The sequence below is a fragment of the Saccopteryx bilineata genome, chromosome 1, assembly GCF_036850765.1.
Source record: "Saccopteryx bilineata isolate mSacBil1 chromosome 1, mSacBil1_pri_phased_curated, whole genome shotgun sequence".
NCBI classification, from domain to species: Eukaryota; Metazoa; Chordata; class Mammalia; order Chiroptera; family Emballonuridae; genus Saccopteryx; species Saccopteryx bilineata.
The window spans coordinates 359,037,014-359,057,120 of record NC_089490.1 but is presented as its reverse complement, the minus strand read 5'-3'; the positions used below and the strand labels follow the sequence as shown (position 1 = coordinate 359,057,120).

Genomic DNA, 20,107 nt, shown 5'->3' with positions numbered 1-20,107 from the left:
GGTTTTCAACTAATCCTTTTTTTTTTTTAAGTGAGAGGAGGGGAGATAGATGGACAGACTCCCTCATGCTCCCCGACCGGGGTCCACTCAGCAACCCTCATCTGAGGCTGATGCTCAAATTAACGGAGCTATCCTCAGCGCTGGGGCCAATGTTTGGATCAAACAAGTGACTGGCTGCAAGAGGGCAAGAGAGAGAAGGGGGAGAGGGAGGGGAAGAGAAGCCAGTGTTCACTTCTCATGTGTGCCCTGACCAGCGATTGAACCTGGGACATCCACGTGCCAGGCTGACACTCTATCCACTAAGCCAGTCAGCCAAGGCCTCAACTATATAATTCTTTAGATGTGAATTCATGCCTACACAGAATCTGTAAGAAGTCCTAATTTGGTGTTTGCTGCAATTCTGTTGCTGCCTTCAAAATCCTCACTGATGATCTGGGGCATAAGTGAGCATGAGGAAAACTGCAGTCAAAACCCCTTGGAAGCACCGTGCAGGACCCCTCCCCCACAATGCCTATGCTTCAGCCTCTGTTTCTTGTTCTCTGGCCCTGGTCAGCTCTTAGCTCTTGCACTCACAGGCCTCTTTCACCTAAATCTCTAGCCAGGCCTTCTGTACCCAGAGCTCTGGGTACCCTGACCTCCCACAGGCACCTTACATTTGTTGGTGATAATCCAGAAAGTTGCTCTGTGGGTCTGGCCTAACTCAGTCTTGACATAGCCAGGATGCTGGAAGGAAGTTCATGATGCTATTCCAGGAGCCAGAGGCTGCAGTTGAAAAAAGATCTAGTTCTTCCTTGTTTAAACACTTGCTTTTGCTTTTAGCTACATATCTACTCATTATAAAGTTTTTCTTGCTTTTGAATTATATTGAAATGATATTATATTAGATGTAGTCTTCTAAAATGTACTTGTTTTAAACTCATACTTCTAAATGCATCCATGTTGCCATTCATTGTCACTACTATGTATATAATTAATATTCAGTTGAATATGCCACAATTACCTATATCACAATTGACCCACCTTCCTGTTACTGGGCATCTAGGTTGTTCTTTGTGTTTTGCTGTGATGAGTGCCACTGCTGCGAACATTCTTGTGTAAGTCTTCTGGTCCATGTGGGCAACAGTGCATCTGAAACATCCACTCAGGAACGGAGCTCTGGGCCAGTGAGTTATGCCCAGGTTCAGTTTCATGGCATGAAGCCAAATTGTTTTCCAAAGAGTTGTGACTCTTTCCATCCCCACTAACATTGAATAAAAGCTCTCTTTATCTCTCATCCTCGTCAAATACTTAGTATTATCACATTTTTATCAGTTTGATAATTTAATTTGTTTAAAATAGTTTCTCATAGTCTTAATTTGCATTTTCTTAATGACTCATGAATATTTTACTGTGGAATGTATATTTATATCTTTTGCCTATTTTCATATTGAGCTGCTGGTCTATTTCTTTTTTTTTTTAACATTGGGTTTTTTTTTTAATTTTTATTTTATTTATTCATTTTAGAGAGGAGAGAGAGAGACAGAGAGAGAGAGAGAGAGAGAGAGAGGAGAGAGAGACGGGGGAGGAGCTGGAAGCATCAACTCCCATATGTGCCTTGACCAGGCAAGCCCAGGGTTTCGAACCGGCGACCTCAGCATTTCCAGGTTGACGCTTTATCCACTGTGCCACCACAGGTCAGGCCCTATTTCTTACTGATTCATAAGAGTTCTTTACATATTCTAGAATAATAATTTGGGGGGGTTACATTTGTTACCAATACATTTTCCAAATTAGTGGATAATCTTTTCCTTTACAGTGTTATAGACTATCAACTTAAGGTCAAAAAGATTCTTGTCAACTTTTCAGTTTAATTTTTCATATCAAAGTCTTTAATATTTAGGAAACATTTGTTTGTATAGGATAAGGTAAGATTCAGTTTCATTTATTTCCTGCATAAAGAGCCAGTTGTCCCCAGATCACTCATTCCCTGTGACCTGCAATGCACAGGGTCACATCGGGCTTCCATATACTGTATATGAGTTTATCTTTGGGCCTTTGGTTGCTTTCAGAAAAGGATTGAAATTTCCTTCATAAAAACTGTACATATTTCTGGGTAGATTTACTCCTATATATGTTTTTATGCTAATGTTAGTGATATTTTCTTTGTTATTTCATTTTATAACCACTTGATGCTGAGATATAGAAATATAACTACTTTTAAAATTTTGATCTTATATCCAATTGCCATCATATTGACCTTTCTTATTTTTAATAATTTATTTGTACATTCTTTTGGGTTTTCCATGTGAATAATTCTATCATCTGAAAAAACCAAAATATTGTTTATTCCTTTCTAAGCCTTATGCCATTTTTTTCTTGTTTTACAATATTGGCTAGGGTCTCCTGTACAATGTCGAGTAACAGAGGTGATAGTAGGCATCTGTTTTTTATTAATGATTTTTTAAAAAACACTTCTAATACTTTTCCATTCAACCATGATGCTTGCTTCATGGTTTTAAAATATATCCTTTAAATTAAGAACATTTTATCCTGTTCTATTCCTTTTATGCTAAAAGTTTTTATCCCAAATGAGTATCAGATTTTGTCAAATGATATTTTCTTCTTCTACTAAAATTTATCATATGGTTTTCCTCTTAAATTTGTTAATATGGTGATTTTTAAATCACCGTGAGATTGCCAAATTTTGAAATTAGATTACATGCTCATTATATTCTTTTATCTTTTTGATACTGTGGTTATGTCTGTCTTTTTCATCCTAATGTATTTCTGTCTTCTATCTTACTTTTTAAAATCAATTTAAGGATTGCCTCTAGCCTTTTATTAGCCTTTTATTCTTTCTTTTGGCAGAGACAGAGTCAGAGAGAGGGACAGATAGGGACAGACAGACAGGAAAGGAGAGAGATGAGAAACATCAATTCTTTGTTGCGGTTCCTTAGTTGTTCAGTGATTTTTCATATGTGTCTTGACCAGGGGGCTATAGCAGAATGAGTGACCCCTTGCTCGAGCTGGCAACCTTGGGCTCAAGCTGGTGAGCCTTGCTCAAACCAGATGAGCCCGTGCTCAAGCTGGCGACCTACCTCGGGGTCTCGAACCTGGGTCCTCCACATCCTAGTCCGACGCTCTATCCACTGCGCCACTGCCTGGTCAGGCTTTATTAGTCTTTTTAAAGAACCAATATTTGGCTTGCTTGATCCTCTCTATTGATCTTTATTCTCTATATCACTTACTTCTGCTTATATATTTGTTATTTTCTTTCCATAGGTTTATTTTGTTTTCCTTTTTCTAAATTAAGTTGGACATTTAGCTCATTAATTTTTAACCTTCCTTCTTTTCTAATAAAAGTATTTAAGACAGTATCTCTAAGAACCACATTCACTGTACTGCATGAGTTTCATCTACTGTTTTTCTTTTCTTTAGTATATTTAAATTCCCAAATATTCTGTAAATATTCATTTGTTTTGATTCATGATAAATGTATATTTTTACTTTCTGGGCACATGGTTTTAAAAATACCCTTTGGCTATTGATTTCTAAGTTAATTACTTTGTAATATAGAATGGAATCTGTATAATATAGACTTCCTGAGATTTACCTGTGAACTATGGTCAATATTTGTAAATCATCATGTGAAACTGAGAAAAGGATACATTCTTTATTTTGGAAGTGCAGGGTTTTATAAGTGACTGTTAAATTAAGATTATTAGTCGCATTTTTTAAATTTATACTGTTTTGTCTGCTTGACTATCATTACTTGAGTGATGTACTAAATTCTCCTGGTATGAAAAGAAAAATATTTCCCTGTGATTTCATCACTTTTTGGTTTTATATATTTTGAGCATATTATAATTAATACATAGACATATAAAACTATCATATCTTTTTGGGGAGTTGATCATTTTAAAATTATGTAGTGATTCTATTTATTCCTAATCATGATTTTGGCATTAAAGGCTGTTATAGTGGCTTTAATATAATTGCCCCAGCTTTATTAAGTTAGCATATATTTTGCCATCCTTTTACTTTAAAACATTCTGTGTTTTATGTGTTTGCTAAAAAGCATGTAATTGGGCATTCTGCTCATTAACTGTCATTGCTATTACTGATATGTCTGGGTTTGTTTCTTCCATGTTTATTCATGCTATCTTTTAATCTTTTTTAATGCTTTTTTTATTGCTATTTAGAATTGAGTTAGAATTTTTGTTTGGTTGATTTTTATTTTTACTTCTTCTCCCTCTGTTTTCCCCAACTGATTTGGAAGTTATACCAAATTTTATTTCTATTCTTTTATGGATTACACTTAAAATTTAATTAGGCATTTTTAATATCTTAGCAAAGTCTAAACTTAACGCCTTAGTCTCATTTTAAACAATATAAGGACTCTAAAACAGTTGACCTCTAATCATTCAACTTCCAACTTACCTCTAGTTTAATGAGACTCTATCTTTCTTTGTACATCCTAGCAGGAAGTTCATGATGTTGTTTGATTATTTTATGGTTGCTTAAGATTGAAGTGTTGTTGCCTGTCCACTTTTACAGTTTTTATGCTTGTTCATATTTGTATGCAATTTATTTCTTTAAATATTTCACACACAGTCTCGGTATATTTCATATGTAATAATAGTTGAAGCTCTTGGCCATTTAAATGTGTTATTTTTGCTGACTCTCATCCTTAGTGACTCACTTCCCTGTGTTTTGAGTGTTTTTCAAAATTATTCTTATTATAAGCTCATAGTTTATTAAACTTAATCTGTCGGGACTCTGAGCACCTAAACTGAGGCAAGGGTTTTTTAGGGGATCCATAATTGGTTTGGGAAAGCTAGAGACTTGACTTAATGTGGGAATCTCAGATCAGCTCCTTAACTTTTTGTTAGTTCCCAGGCTTAGACTCTAAAACCACTGATATTTACCCCAAGGCAAGCCTGGAATTGTTTTTGTGCTCACTTCTTTCCTAGCATGTGTAAGTTTCAGTATACCATCTTCCCTCTTCTTCTTGGCCTGGGAAATTTATCATACTTGGGACCATAGCAATGTTTTTAAAAGTATGTTTAGGCCCTGGCCTGTTGGCTCAGTGGATACAGCATAGGCCTGGTGTGCGGATGTCCTGAGTTCAGGGCACACATGAGAAGCGACCATCTGTTTCTCTTCCTTTTCCTCTTCCCCTTCTCTCTCTCTTCCCTTCTCACAGCCAGTGGCTTAGCTGGTCCCAGTGTTGGCCTCAGGTGCTAAGAATAGTTCAGTTGACTTGAACATTGGCCCCAGATGGGGTTGCTGAATGGATCCTGGGACACAGGTGGGAGTATATATATCTCCCTTCCTCTCAGTTAAAAAAAGTATGCTAGTACAGAATGGGCTTTAGTACCCCATCCACCGGTCCGCTGTCCCATACTTCTCAGGAACCCCATTCTGTATCTGTGGCTCAAGAGCCTTCTTGTTACTTGGTTTTGAATATTTTCTTAGGTAAAATCATTATGACAGCATTTTTTTCAAACCTGAGGGTTGCAAAATTAGTTTTATGGGTTATATCAAGCACTAAAAATGAAACAAAATAGAAAGTTCCAGTCTTTTACATGTAGCAAAATTAAGTATTTCTTGAAACATTTTATTCAGTTATACATTTATAGGGACTAACTTGTAAGATAAAATGTACTTTTTATGCTGCTGTGATGGCAATATTTTGTGTATAAAACAATGCTATAAGGTGCTGGTGGCACAGTGGATAGAGTGCCTCCCTGGAGCATCAAGGTCACTGGCTAGAGCCTGGGGTCGCCAGCTCAATCCTAAGGGCACCCACTGGACATGAGGTCACCAATTTGAGCCCTGGTCAGGGCACATATGAGAAGCAATCAATGGCACAACGAGTCAGTGCCTCTCTCTCTCTCCCTTTCTTTCTCTCAAAAACTAACCAACAAACAAAAAGAAACCCCAATGTTCATCCATGCACTGAAAAGAACTCCAGCAAAAAGAACCCTTTTCTTCTTCAGGTAGAGAATTTTAGTCTTGCCTGCACTGGGCCTATCTCACTTGTCTCTGTTATAAGGCCACTGAGTTTCTACCCGGTGGCTGCTGAGCCTGGAAGCAGAGGTGAATATATAATAAATAGATCATCAATATTTGAGTGAGGAGGTCTGCCATAGATGTCAAGCAGCCCTATCTGTGTCTTTGCTGAGTATGCCAACGAGTAGACACAACAACCGTCCTCTGACCCCGAGCCGTTCCTACAACTAGTCAGGTTGGCGATTCCGAGAAGTGAGTCAGGATGCCCCCAGCAGGACTACCAGGAAACTCTGCTTCCTGGGAAAGGGGGCTGGCTCGTCTGCTGCTTGCTCTAAAAGCTGCTGACTTCTTTGCACCAAGTTCCTCTGTTGTGGCACAATCCACTGTGTGCACAGGTACCAGCTGAGGGTATTGGGTCACACATGGGGCTTGGGTACAGGGCAACTTGTACCCTGTGGCCACTCCTGCTGTTTCTGGGGCTGTGAGTAATCAGCTCCCTGCGGAGATGCACCTCAGTGTTCACTTCAGAACCTACGGAGAGAGCTGTGGTAAACCACCCAAACTCCGGGCTTGCTTCACCATCGATGTTGGGAGTCTTGTTAGCCCCAGCTATTCTCTATGAGGTTGGTGGTTCTTTCCTGACGATATTCCATTGTATTATCTGATGAAATAATGTTACCAGAGCTTCCAGTCTCTAGGGTCAAAGAAGGACCACAGTTCTTCCCGTGCTCTGCTGAACTTGGAGAGCGTAGCAACTAGCCACTTGTGATGGCTGACAAGCCTGGGACTCACCGCCTCTCAGTATAGGTATGGAACAAATCACTGTGGGAGGCTGCCTAAAGGATGTCCATTCCCTGAGATCGATCCCCAGATTACGGCACACTGTCAGGGAGGCATGACTCAGAATCACAGTGTATGCTTCTCTTTGTTAAACTGCTTTTACTGAATTGGTTTTTTGGGGGTAACAGCATGAGTCTATATCAAGGTCCTAATATTGACCAGGCATGTGAAATTCATGTACTATATACATTTATAGAAACAAGTTTCATGTCTTCTAGGGAATATAGTTATAAATGAATGGGAATGAATGAGCAAATAAATAAACTACAGTCTGAGAAAATGTTGACCCTCGGGCTGTGTTCTATAGGAATATGAGAGAAACAAGGACGTATATTCATTGCAGCATTATTTACAATAGCCAAGATTTGGAAGCAGCTCAAGTGCTCCTCAGAAGATGAGTAGATAAAAATGCTATGGTACATATACACAATGGAATACCACACTGCCATAAAAAGAAGGAAACCTTACCCTCTACAACAGCATGGGTGGACCTTGAAAGTATTATGCTAAGTGAAATAAGCCAGTCAGAGAAAGACAAATATCATATTATTTCACTTATATGTGGAATCTAATGAACAAAATAAACTAACAAAATAGAAACAGACTTGGCCCTGGCCAGTTTGCTCAGTGGGTAGAGTGCTGCCCCAGAATACAGACATCCTGGGTTTGATTCCTGGTTAGCGCACACAGGAGAAGCGACCATCTGCTTCTCTCCCCTTCCCTTTCCCCCTTCTCTCATTTTCTCCTCCTGCAGCCAGTGACTGATTGGTTTGAGCATCATCCCCAGGCACTGAGGATAGCTCATTGGTCAGAGCATCAGCCTCAGGCACTGAGGATAGCTCCGTTGATTTGAGCATCAGCTCCAGATGTGGGTTGCTGAGTGGATCCTAGTTGGGGTGCATGGGGGAGTCTGTCTCATTATCTTCCCTCCTCTAACTTAAAAAAAAAAAGAATAGAAATAGATTTATAGGTAACAGAGAACAGACTGACAGCTGTCAGAGGAAAGGAGTTTTGGGAGACTGGGTGAAAAAAGGTGAAGGGATTAAGAAAAAAAAAAAAGAGGAGGAATTAATCTTTCTGAACACCTAATATATCCCAGGCAGTTTTTTAGGTGCTTTACCAACTTAATTTCTTTTCTTCATACCAGCCCTATAAGGTTGGTATCATTAGTACATATTACAACTAAGAAAATTTGGCAAAAAGGTAATTACTATATAATGACCACTTTGGGATTCAAACTCAGGAGTCTCCTTCTGTAATTGAATCATAGAGTTGTGGCAAACCAACCTAAATTCCTTGCTTAATTAGCCATGTATTTTGGAGTCTTGCCTTGCCATTCTCTATGAATGATATCAGGATTTGAACTCAGGGGTGTCTGACTCTAATATTTCTGTTCTTTTAGGATATCTCACCATTACATTATCCAGAAAATTGTCATTCCTTCTGTTTCTCAGCAGCAGTCAAGACAACAACCACAGAGTGTAAGCCAAACTGCTTCTCTCTTCCTGTCTAGGTTTTCATTGCAATTTTTCATCATAATGTGTGCTCCTGCTGCCATCTGCTGGCAGCCTTGCACATACTAATATTCCTTTGTAAACCCCTCTATGAAGGAGAGCCATCTGGTTCTTAAGGAAAAAAAAGGGGTGGGGTGGGGGGAAGAAGCTCAATGCAGACAACCAGCTGGTAAACCTCCCCAGAAGCTGGTAAGTGTATAAGGGGGGAATAATTGCCATACACCTCTTTTGGGGATAAATCATTTTTCTTTCAAAGTCACTCACAGTTGTTGTTTTTTTGTTTTTGTTTTTTTGTTTTATCAGATTTCACCTGTCTCTAGGTATTGAAAGAAAGAACAAATTCTGTTATCTAGCTAGCCCATATAAATGTGAATGATGATCTCTTGCTAAATTAGGGTTTTCTATGACCCCAGCACCTAACACTGACCACTGTGTTGACAACCGACAAGCCAGTAGGTAACAGGGCCTTGATTAAGAAGAATCTAAGTGGCTGGCAAAGCTCGGGTTGCCCTCCTTCCAGGAAGAGGTGCCCAGGGCAGTCAGGACACTGCATGTCCTTGTCCTTTCCACAGGACTAGCAGGGCCACCAGGGGAATCCATTCCCTTTGTCAAAGATATTCATATCTCTCTCTCTCTCTCTCTCTCTTACACACACACACACACACACACACACACACACACACACACACACACACACACACATTCTACAGAACATAATGACCCATCTTCTAGGGAAGCTTCTTGGATTTTGGGGTTTTTTTGTTTCACCTTCTTTGACAAAATGGGGAAAACTCTCTCCAGGGTATGGAGAAGCTTATATCTGACTGTTGAAAAAAAAAAAAAGAAAGCAGGAACTGTTGTCACGACAATTAGGAGCTCATCAAAGCCTCATTTTGCTCATCAGCCATCATTGCCCTCCGTCCTGCACCCCCGTATGCTCCTCTAATTCAATGCCTGCCTAATGAGTAACTCCTGGGGACAAAAGACCCTTTCAGGCTGGCACACATAATTATTAGAAGAGACTTGCCTAACTGTCACAGACTACTCATGTTTTCAGGCCTGTCTCTAAATCTGGTTATTCACAACCTTTATAGCTCAATATTATTGCCTAACTGTGATCATTTTCTAATTATCCTAATAATACCTATTAAATAATTCCCATTAAATTACTTGAACCAGAGCAGCACAGGCCAGCTCAAATACAGCTTAACCTAATAAGCATTGGTCATTCATTAAGCACCAGGGCAATCTCTTAAAGGGGCTGAATAGAATATTAAACTGTAAAGGAACATTAGTATTGCACAAATGTTATTACAAGTTAGAATGTATTAATTTTGATGCCTGGTTTGCCAATCTTCCATATGGTTTCCTTTGGGGATGCTTCCCTGACTTGACTCTTCTAGTCTTTAGCAGCCCCTGGTTGATATACATCTGTCACCCATGCAGGACAATCAAGGAGAAAATGGCCCATAGCTTTAGCAGGAGAATTAAATTACCAAGGATGTAAAGAAAATACGTGGGGTCCATCTTCTGGCCAGGTTAGCACACCTTTGACAATGCCACACGCTGTCTGGGTTTCTTCATCACATTACTCAAAATAGCCTTGCTTTACAATGGGGAAAAGGGGGTTTTCAGAAGCGTTAAAAAATTGGTTTCTAGAATTTAAATCTCAAGCAGTGAAGATTAGGGAGTCAAGTCTTTAAAGGTGTATATATGTGGATATTAATAGTGTGTAAAATAATATCGGGTACCATTTATTGCTTATACTCTGGGAAGCTCTTTGCCCACCAATACCCTTAATTCTCAAAATGACTTGGTAATGTGGAGACTATTGGCTCCATTTTTTAGATAAATAATATGAACACAGAGAGGTTAAGTCATTTCCCTAGGATCACAAAGCCTAAACGCAAGGGAACTGAATTTGAACCCTGTGCTTTTTGATGCCTATAATTCTACCCTCCCCATGATGCCACACTGCCTCCCTCAAAAACTGAAACATGTCCTAGTTTTGCTAGTTGCTCCTTTATATTGCTAAGGTTCTCATCGAAACCAGGGCTTTCTTGATTGGGAATATGACCAAACCTCAAATAGGGGCAGAGGATTGTACCAAAGCTCCCAATAGCAGCTATAAGGAGAGACTTAGACTCTAGCTCCAAACAGCAAGAAACAGTTATCGTCTTTGTAATGAAGCCTATTTCTGATGAGTGGACTTAGGTCTTCTTTGCAAGGAGATGCACAGTGTGTTTTAGTAAGAAAAGGAACAAATATTTATTAATCATCTATCCCATCCATCCATAGTCAGACACCACATGAGGGCCTCCACATGAACTGTTTTAGTCCATCCTCACCACAAATACACAAAACAGATATAATTATCACTCGTAATTTACAGACAAGAAAACTGAGGCACAGAGGGGTAGAGTCAGACTCCAACATTTTCCTGTTGTCCAGAGACAGATTAGCCCTAGCTAAGAAACCACGGGGCCTCCACGTGGATAGACCCTTGCAAGGCCCTGGGAGCAGCCCTCTCGATTTTGCGGGCATGACATTGTATGAGCTTCAGCCCTCACAGAATCTGGGTCAGTCCCTTCTAGAATCATCTCTCTCTAATAACTGAACTTTTAAGAGAATTAAAATCCTAACCTTTCACGTATTCCTCATTGCACAGAGAGAGATGTGTTTTCAGTGTTTGGTTTTTTACACGTTATTTCCTAAATATAAAAGGCTAAAGGAGATCGTGTCACAAAGCCAAAGAGACAATACTTTCCACAAACTCTAAGGGTCCCTCCAATTCTCTAGCCACACAGATGCTGGATAGTTTCTAAAACAACGTAGACGTCTTTGTTCTCCCTCGCCTCGGAACCCTTCACTGGCTCCGCATTTGTTAAGGCATCTCGTGTTTTTTCGCAGACGGCCTTTGCTGGGGCTGCTCCCTCTGCCAGCACAGTTTCTCACCTCCCCGATGACTTCCAGCTCCTCCTCTGCTTCTCATCCTACTAGGGCACCCTGCCAGGAAGCCTGGCCAGACCGCCCCTGTCCCAGGGCCAGTTGGGAACCTCTGGGTCCTGTTTCCATGCACCCTAATGCTTGCTCCTAACATAGCACTTGTCCTCCTGTATCGAGGTTTATTTCTCTACAGGTCTGTGTCCTTCAATGGGCTACAAAGTTCTCAAAGGCAGAAACTGGGTTATCACCATCATTATAGACCCACTGTCTTCATGCCCAACACACGGTAGGTAGGTCTCCACCAGATGCATTCTGTTTGGATCTGAGTGTCTGAAGCTGTCAGTAGAATAGTTACCATTTAGTGCTTTACCTATGCCAGGGAATGTGCTAATTTATATATGTGTGTGTCTGTATGTATTTGTGTATGTATATGTATATACATATATAAATTATATATACATACATATATGGAGATATCTATATATACATATATATGTACAACATATCCATAAGTATAATTTCTTCTTTAATTCTTATATCAGCTCTATAAGGTAAGAAACCACTATTATCTCCATTTTAGAGGAGAAACAAAGTTCATAAAGATTTAAAACGTGACTTCCTCAAGTTTATAGAGTGAGTAAAGTGAAAAAAACAGAATTTTTACTTAAAGTCCAGGCTTTGAATCACTACCAACATTGCTTAAATCCCCAAATATTTCTCCTGAATTTATCCTGACCCCTGAATTGCAGAGGACATTCACACTGGCAGATAACCAGGCAGACAGACACACAGGGACAAGGCCCACAGGCCTCCCAGTGCCCTCGGAATTTCTAATGGGGTGGGCAGGCTGATCGCGTAAGTGTGAAGCAGTTATAGATTTCATGCTGGATGTAGACAATGACAGATCCACAGAGGGTGACAAAGCCTCACTGTTTTGCCCAGAGGGTTAGACCAGCACCGCTCTCAGACCACACCAGGGCTGGGGCCGCCACTGCGGATCGGATCCCGGCCAAGCCTACCTGCTTCTCCCCTCAGCGCCTTCTCCAGCCTCACGCCCTGGATCTCGGAAGCCCTCTGCCGCTCCTCCACCTCCTCCAGCTGCCTCTGGATGGCCTGCAATGGCAGGGTCTGGAGTCACATGGCCGCTCTCGGTGTGCAGCGTCACCAGAGGGGCCAATTCTGCCACTTACTTTCCAAGAGGAAAGAAGCCCTTTCCCAGATGACGTCACCTCCTTGATTAACTGGGTCAGAGCCTTTGAGTTCCCAAACTAGAACTTGACATTTTCCTCCTTTACCATGAATACATAAAGCAAGGAGTCTGTGTGTCAGCTCAGTTTGTCCTCAAGTAGTTGTTAAAATAGTCCCCTTTGACCAGGCCACTGGCACAGACGTGCTCTCAGGCAGAGGCTGCTGGGCTAGGTGGACAATCTTCATGGTTCCTGGACTCCTTGGAACCTCAGCCTCAGACTGTGGTCGTGGCAGAGCCACAGGAGCTACAGCCACTACTCATATTGGGACTGGGGCTCTGGGGACCAACACAGAGCACGCTCACATCCCATTTTCCCAAGAAGCACCAGCAGATTCCTCCCAAGAAGCTGGTCTGGAGCAGGAGACCTGGGCCACTCCTGGGCTGGGTGTTCCTTTCTTGGTCTGTCTGGCTCTTGTCTTCAGCTACAGATTTACCTGTTCCTTCACTGCACTGTGGGGCTAGTGCCTGGGGGCCTTTAACTGTGGAAGAGTACGGTAGCTTTGTTACTAGCAGGTTATTAAGACATGGGATGTTTATCCTATTAAAGGACAACCTCACACCCTCCTTAGACTACCATTGGCACCTATTAAGGTTTGGGATCATTTCTTTCTTGTGTATATAACTAGGGGAAAGCCTTTCCTATGTACATCTTATTCACACCATCAATTTACTCTTTTCAGACACCATGCTGCTAAAATGCACATCTCTTGGCAGAACATGCTTTGCACCCGGCAGACCAGGCTTACTTAAGGAACTGGCAGCTGTTGGGGCAGGTAGTATGTGTGTGTTCCTTCTCCTCTACATCATTTGAGCTTTGTCTCACTCTCCTTCCTCCTTAACTCCACATCTTTCTAAGTCTCCCTGGATACAGGGGTACAATTGCTAAAGCACCTGCAACCCCATGAAGAGGCCCGAGCTGGGGTGGGACTTGTGCCACCTGGCTCCCCTGTGCCAGCTAAGAGTGTTTAAGCCCCACACAGAACATCGGAAATAGGTGGGAATCATATCTAAAACAACTTGTAATTTCATGCCCCCTTCCTCTGCGTCTCTCTTTTAAAGATAATTATATCTTTATAAATCGGTCTCTTGCTGGGATGGTGTAGAATTGCAAAAGGAAAGAAAATATTTAAATAACTTTATTACTGATTAGTTCATCATAATTGTGGCTATGTGGTTGCGATGAGTAAGTAGAGTGCCCTCTCTACCCCATTCATATGCTAAACCCCTAACTTCCAAAGTGAGTGCATTTAGAGACAGGGCCTTAAAAGAGGTAAATAAAGTTAAATGAGGTCATGAAAGTGGGGCCCTAATCTGATAGGAATGGTGTCCTTATAAGAAGAGGAAGAGATCCCAGAGATTGATCTCTTTCTTCATGTGCACAGAAAAAAAGGCCACGAAAGGGCACGGTAAGGCAGCTGTTAAAAGTCAGGAATAGCCCTGGCTGGTTAGCTCAGTGGTAGAGTGTGGGCCTGGCATGCAGAAGTCTCAGGCTCGATTCCCGGCCAGGGCACACAGGAGAAGCACCCAGCTGCTTCTCCACCCCTCCCCCTCTCCTTCCTCTCTGTCTCTCTCTTCCCCTCCCGCAGCCAAGGCTCCATTGGAGCAAAATTGGCCCGGGCGCTGAGGATGGCTCCATGGCCTCTGCCTCAGGCACTAGAATGGCTCTGGTTGCAACAGAACAATGCCCCAGATGGGCAGAGCATCGCCCCCTGGTGGGTATGCCGGGTGGATCTCGGTCGGGCGCATGCAGGAGTCTGTCTGACTGCTTCCCCATTTCCAGCTTCGGAAAAATACAAAAAAAAAAAAAAAAAGTCAGGAAGAGAGTCCTCACCAGAAACCTACCCTGAGGGCACCTTGATCTTGGACTTCCAGCCCCCAGAATTGTGAGAGAAAACATTTCTGCTGTTTGAGCTACCCACTCTGTGGGATGTTGTTACTTACGGGCAGCCCCAGCTGGCTAATATAGAGGTCATCCTTCAGAAGCTAAGGATGATCCTCTCAAAGGTTAAAAAGGAATGCAAATTAAGACTGGAAAAGCCAGTGTAATTCTTTTCTTATTGCCACCTACTGTCTGGAGTGAAAATAGGAGGGGAAATTGCTGAGCTTCCCCGATCCATATCATCAAGACTCAGCTTGTTCTCAGAAGGGCAGGCTGAAATGTTTCAAAGAAACATGTTCTAGAAGTTGAGCATGGACAGAGGAAGTTGATGGGCATTTCTTCTGTCCACTAGGCGAAAGGGGCAGCTCCCAGGTCATTCACTGGGAAGGGCAAAGGGGCTGAATTAAGTGACCTCCTTCTTGTCAGAAACAACTTAGGGGACTACATACATGGCCGGATAAAGGGAATGACTGGAGGAAGGAAAGTAAAGGTCCCCTGGGTTAATAGGAGTGGTCACTCCAGGTCCCTTTGTCCTAAACCCTAGCTGTTCTTCAAGGCTAGGCTTGGGGTCCTCGGGGACAGGGAGAAGGCCGTGCCTTTCCGCGTCATTTTGCTGGGCTGTGACAGAGGCGGAGAGATCGATTTGGGCAGAAATGTTCAGAGTAGTCCAGGAAATCTATATCGGAATGCTGGATGCTTATGTTGTCGGCTAATCTGGAAACAGAGACAGCCCCTAATAGTTGTCAGTTCAGCAGACACTGGCAGGAAGCTGAGGCCACTGCTCTGTGGCAGTCAAGGCCTGGGTGGTTCCTAAGGCCATATGTTGCCTGTCATTTCAGGCTCACTTTGCCGGGAACATGTCTGCAGATAGAAAGGTGGCTGGGAGTGTGCTAGATCAACACCTGGCCTCTCCAGGCCCCAGAGTCCCAGCAGGGATCAAGTCAGAGCCTTTAGAATGGCCACAGACTTGGTCACTAAGAGAAGAGGAACTGATCTTGCTCCAGCCCACCTCCTCAGTATAACAGAGACTTCCAGAGCGCTTTCAGAGCCAGGTTTCAAAGATCCCAGACCCACTCACTCTTAGCAAGTTCATTTTCTGACCTGAGCCTTATGAAGTCTTTTTAGTTCTTCTTGTTTAACCAATTGTTTTGTTGCTTTTTCCAGCTTCCTTTTTCTTCTAAGCGCCTTCTTCTCCTATAAAAACCAACAGAGAAGAAAAATATATGTGAGAAAATTTAGGTAAAACTTACAAAATACCGTCATAGGTTTCTACCCTCTGCAACCAAACCATTGCTTATTCTGGAACGATGAGTGTCCAACAGAACCTTCCGCAGGATGAAAAGGTGTTATATCTGTGCTGTCTAAAATATGGAAAGCCACCAGCCCCACAGGACTACTGGACACTTGAAATGAGGCTGGTGTGATTAAGAAACTGAATATTAAGTTTTATCTCATTTTTATGAGTTTAAATATAAATTTAAATAGCCACATGCGGCTAGTAGGTGCTAGATGGGAACTGGTGTGTGTCTGTGTGTGTCTGTGTGTGTCTGTGCCTGTGTGTGTAGGTGGGTGTAGCTTTATAGAGCACTGACTTGGGGCCCTGGCCGGTTGGCTCAGTGGTAGAGCGTTGGCCTGGTGTGCGGGGGACCTGGGTTCGATTCCCGGCCAGGGCACACAGGAGAGGCGCCCATCTGCTTCTCCACCCGCCCCTCCTTCCTCTCTGTCTCTCTCTTCCCCTCCCGCAGCCAAGGCTCCATTGGAGCAAAGATGGCCCAGGTGCTGGGGATGGCTCCTTGGCCTCTGCCCCAGGCGCTAGAGTGGCTCTGGTCGCGGCAGAGCAACGCCCCGGAGGGGCAGAGCATCGCCCCTGGTGGGCAGAGCATCACCCCTGGTGGGCGTGCTGGGTGGATCCCGGTCGGGCGCATGCGGGAGTCTGTCTGACTGTCTCTCCCCGTTTCCAGCTTCAGAAAAATACAAAAAAAAAATAAAAAAAAAAAATAGAGCACTGACTTGGTTCAGTCGAAGGAAGAAATAATAACAGAATTATACTCTCTACAGGTGCTACAGGTGCCCTGTGATGATGAACCTGGGACACACACACACACACACACACACACACACACACACTACCTGAAAACCAGTTAATAACTTTAAATAGCCTTTAGATAGGGTCTACACTGCCTAATTAAACCTGGGAATAGAGGAGCATATCTCAATCAAATGAAAAGTTTTCTTGGCTGAAAAGAGGCCCAGATCATTCCTCTTCCCTACTTCACTTTGCTGTACCAATGTCTCATTAATGCCCCTGGGATCTCTGTGTACCTGGGCTTGGAAATTACAGACTATTCAAAATTGATGCATTTAAAATAGATGGCTGGCTCTTGATGGTGCCATTTCCAGGTTTTAGACACCAGAGAAAGGGGAATTAGTAGTGGGGCCAGCTCTGCATGTTGGAAAGTTCAAGAGGCACTTCTGATTGGAGATGCAGCAGAGGATAATGGCTCAGCCCTGGGCTGGGGGGCCATGCAGAGCTGGCATCAGTTCCCGCAAGCTGCGTAGCTTCAGCAGGTCACAGTTTCTAGGCTCCAGTGTCCTCTTTGGAGTAATAAGAATGATTTAACGCCTACCTCGTAGGGAAGTAATAAGGAATAAATGAGATAAGGTGGGTCAAACCCTTTGCAGAATACTTGAAAATTTTTTGGATAAAATTCAGTACAAACTATGATTTTTATTATTATTTAGCACTATTGTTATATTATAAATTGGCATGATTATAATTTTTAAAAAAATCTATTTGTTATCGTTATATGTGTGTATCTATGCAGGAGTGTATATATTATACATATGTATACATCCTGTACATACAAAATAAATGTTCAGATTGGGCTAGCTTTATTATGAGTTTGCCTTAACACTTCAATTTTCTATACTAACATGAGAATTAGAGCATGCTAGAGATTCCTTTTTAATGCTGGCAGAAACAAATATGGAACTAAAAAATTATTACAGCTAGGCTGGTGCCTGAGTATTCAATAACAGTGGCTGAATGGAATGTTTGTCCATTAAATGGACGATAAATCCACACATGGGGGCCCAACCTAACAGGTCTGACCCCAGACACTGCCCAGAGGAATCCAGATCCATAACAGAGGTTACAAATTGAGCCTCAAAAGCACGACCCTCTCCAGGGTTCTATGGACCCTTGTCATTCTGTCACCCATTCCATGGAGAGACCACCACTGTCTTTGGAAAAGCCTCGGCTTTCAGGCTTCCGTATGTCTATATACATCATCGGTGAGAACATTGATCTCAATGATAAAACTTGGTTTTTATAGACTCCCTTTAGGATCTGGAACCCTAAAGGCTTTATGTTCTCCTTCATCCCTGGAAGGAAATTTTGGCTCTCAGAACTCAAACTTCTTCCATATTATAACATCTCTATTTCTAGGGGATGACTTCCAAATTGACTGTCCATCACTCTGAATAGCGGTTCCAGGCCATTGGGTTGGGGGAACCTCTCTATTAGGCTGTTAGGACCTTTCTGAGAAGCCTGGGAAGGAGGGTGGTAGAGATCACTAGTAACTGTTATCCAGAGACTGTCTAACTCAATCTATGGAGAGTCAGCTCATTTATTTAACAAATATCTCTTGAGCTTACAATCTATTAACCTCCATAATAAATCCCAACATTTATTGAGCATTATGTGCCAGACACTGTATTTATTATTTCACATGTATCATCTTAAATGTCCCTCACATTAGTTATTTTATAGATAAGGAAATCAAAACTCAGAGATGTTGCATAACTTGTCCAAGAGGACACACAAGCAGTAACTGGCAGAGCCAGGAGGAGGGCCCGGGAAACCTGAATCCAGCATCCACCTTTTCACCTGGTCTTTTCCACCTTTCCTGTGCCAAATACTGTGTAGGCACGTCAAGAGCTTCTGCTTTATAGAAACGGTAGAGCAGGGGTCCCCAAACTATGGCCCGCGGGCCGCATGCGGCCCCCTGAGGCCATTTATCCGACCTCCACCGCACTTTCAGAAGGGGCACCTCTTTCATTGGTGGTCAGTGAGAGGAGCACAGTTCCCATTGAAATACTGGTCAGTTTGTTGATTTAAATTTACTTGTTCTTTATTTTTAAATATTGTATTTGTTCCCGTTTTGTTTTTTTACTTTAAAATAAGATATGTGCAGTGTGCATAGGGATTTGTTCATAGTTTTTTTTATAGTCCGGCCCTCCAACGGTCTGAGGGACAGTGAACCGGCCCCCTGTGTAAAAAGTTTGGGGACCCCTGCGGTAGAGTTTCCTCCTAAATTAAGACCCTTTAGTCCAATTTCAAGGGAGGATGCTTTAACAGCATCACGCCGTCTTAACACTTCCCAGCAGCCAAGCTGCCAAACCCCAACTGCTTTATCAAGAGTCAGCGAAACAGAACCTGAAGGAGGAAAGAAGGCCCTTTATTGTTTTTGATCAAAAGATGTTGACCTAGAAATGCACGATGATTTATTAGTGCTCAGAGAGCCTCACAATGCGCCAGACACAGCTCCTGCATCCTCAGTGATGGGGATGGCGACACAGAGAGGAGCAGAGAGACACTGAGGGCTACAGAAGAAGATAAAGGACAGAGAAAGGAGAACTCTGGCAGGATGAGGACAAGCTGCCAGCCCCAGTCTCTGGGGAGGGGAGACTGCCGGTGGGGAGGGGCGAAGCAAAGGGAAGAGGTGGCGTGTGTGCAGCCTGTCTCCAGTTTCCCAGGCAAAGGTTCATTTGAGCTGGCATGGGCTCTATGCCACACGTCTGGGGACACACCTGTATGGGACTGAAGAGATAAGGGAACCCAGAGGGGGGGAAGCTCCCCTCAAGCCTTCACTGTGAGTCCTTGGGAAATCTTTGGCCAGCTTTCCTCCCTGTAAGAGCAGGCCCCACCAGAAGCCAGGGGAAGCAGGCAGGCTTTACCCGCTGCAAGCTCAAGTGAGGACTGGGTCTGTTCTGAGGCAGCAGGAGGACAAGGAGCTATTTGCAAGGCTTGCCCTGGGAATCCTGTTCTCGATATTTTGATGTATTGGGGCCGCTCCATTCTTTTATTCTCCCTAAGTGTCAGGATGGCTGGTGCTGGGGCCTCTGCCTCATTTGAGTACAGAAGTAACTCAGGCCACTCGAAAGATGAAAGGGGCAGTAAGGAAAGCCCAGAAATCGACACACACATACAATTCACTTGTACTGAGCAACAAACTAACCATAGATGCCCACAGCTACAAAATTAGGAGTCCATACACATTCTCTCATTCTCATTCTTTCTCTCCCTCACTTACACACACACACACACACACACACACACACACACACACGCCATGTCCCAGCCCCCTCCTGACTTGCTCTAGGATGGGCCTTGGGGAGCTGGAACCCCTGAGGGACTTGAGATGATGCCAAAGCTCCTAGTGCCAGATTTGGAAATGCTGAGTCTAAGTAAATAAACCTGGTCCTCTCCCTTTCTCCTCAGGCCCTCACTGCTCCAAAAAACTGCCAGACAGTGACCTGTGTCTCCGTCTACTCAGGAAGCGTGTCAGTCCAGCCACTCAGCACCCTGGTCTCAGTAAAACTGCCCTAGCTCCCGTGGGTGAGAAAATAATTGTGAGTTTTGGTCATAGGATATGTGTTTCTGTGTATGACTTACAGGTTCCT

General features: G+C 42.9%; 1 protein-coding gene across 3 annotated transcripts in view; it reads right to left on the bottom strand.

Annotated features, from left to right (window-relative positions):
• MICAL2 (microtubule associated monooxygenase, calponin and LIM domain containing 2) overlaps window positions 1-20,107 on the bottom strand; it is a 221,651-nt gene that overhangs the window by 14,687 nt on the left and 186,857 nt on the right. For all 3 annotated transcript variants that reach the window (XM_066250979.1, XM_066250974.1, XM_066250975.1), the window contains 2 exons: window positions 15,524-15,616; window positions 12,314-12,407 (listed from right to left, as the gene is read on the bottom strand). In XM_066250979.1, the coding sequence (XP_066107076.1) occupies window positions 12,314-12,407; window positions 15,524-15,616 (187 nt within the window). The remainder of the gene's footprint in view (window positions 1-12,313; window positions 12,408-15,523; window positions 15,617-20,107) is intronic.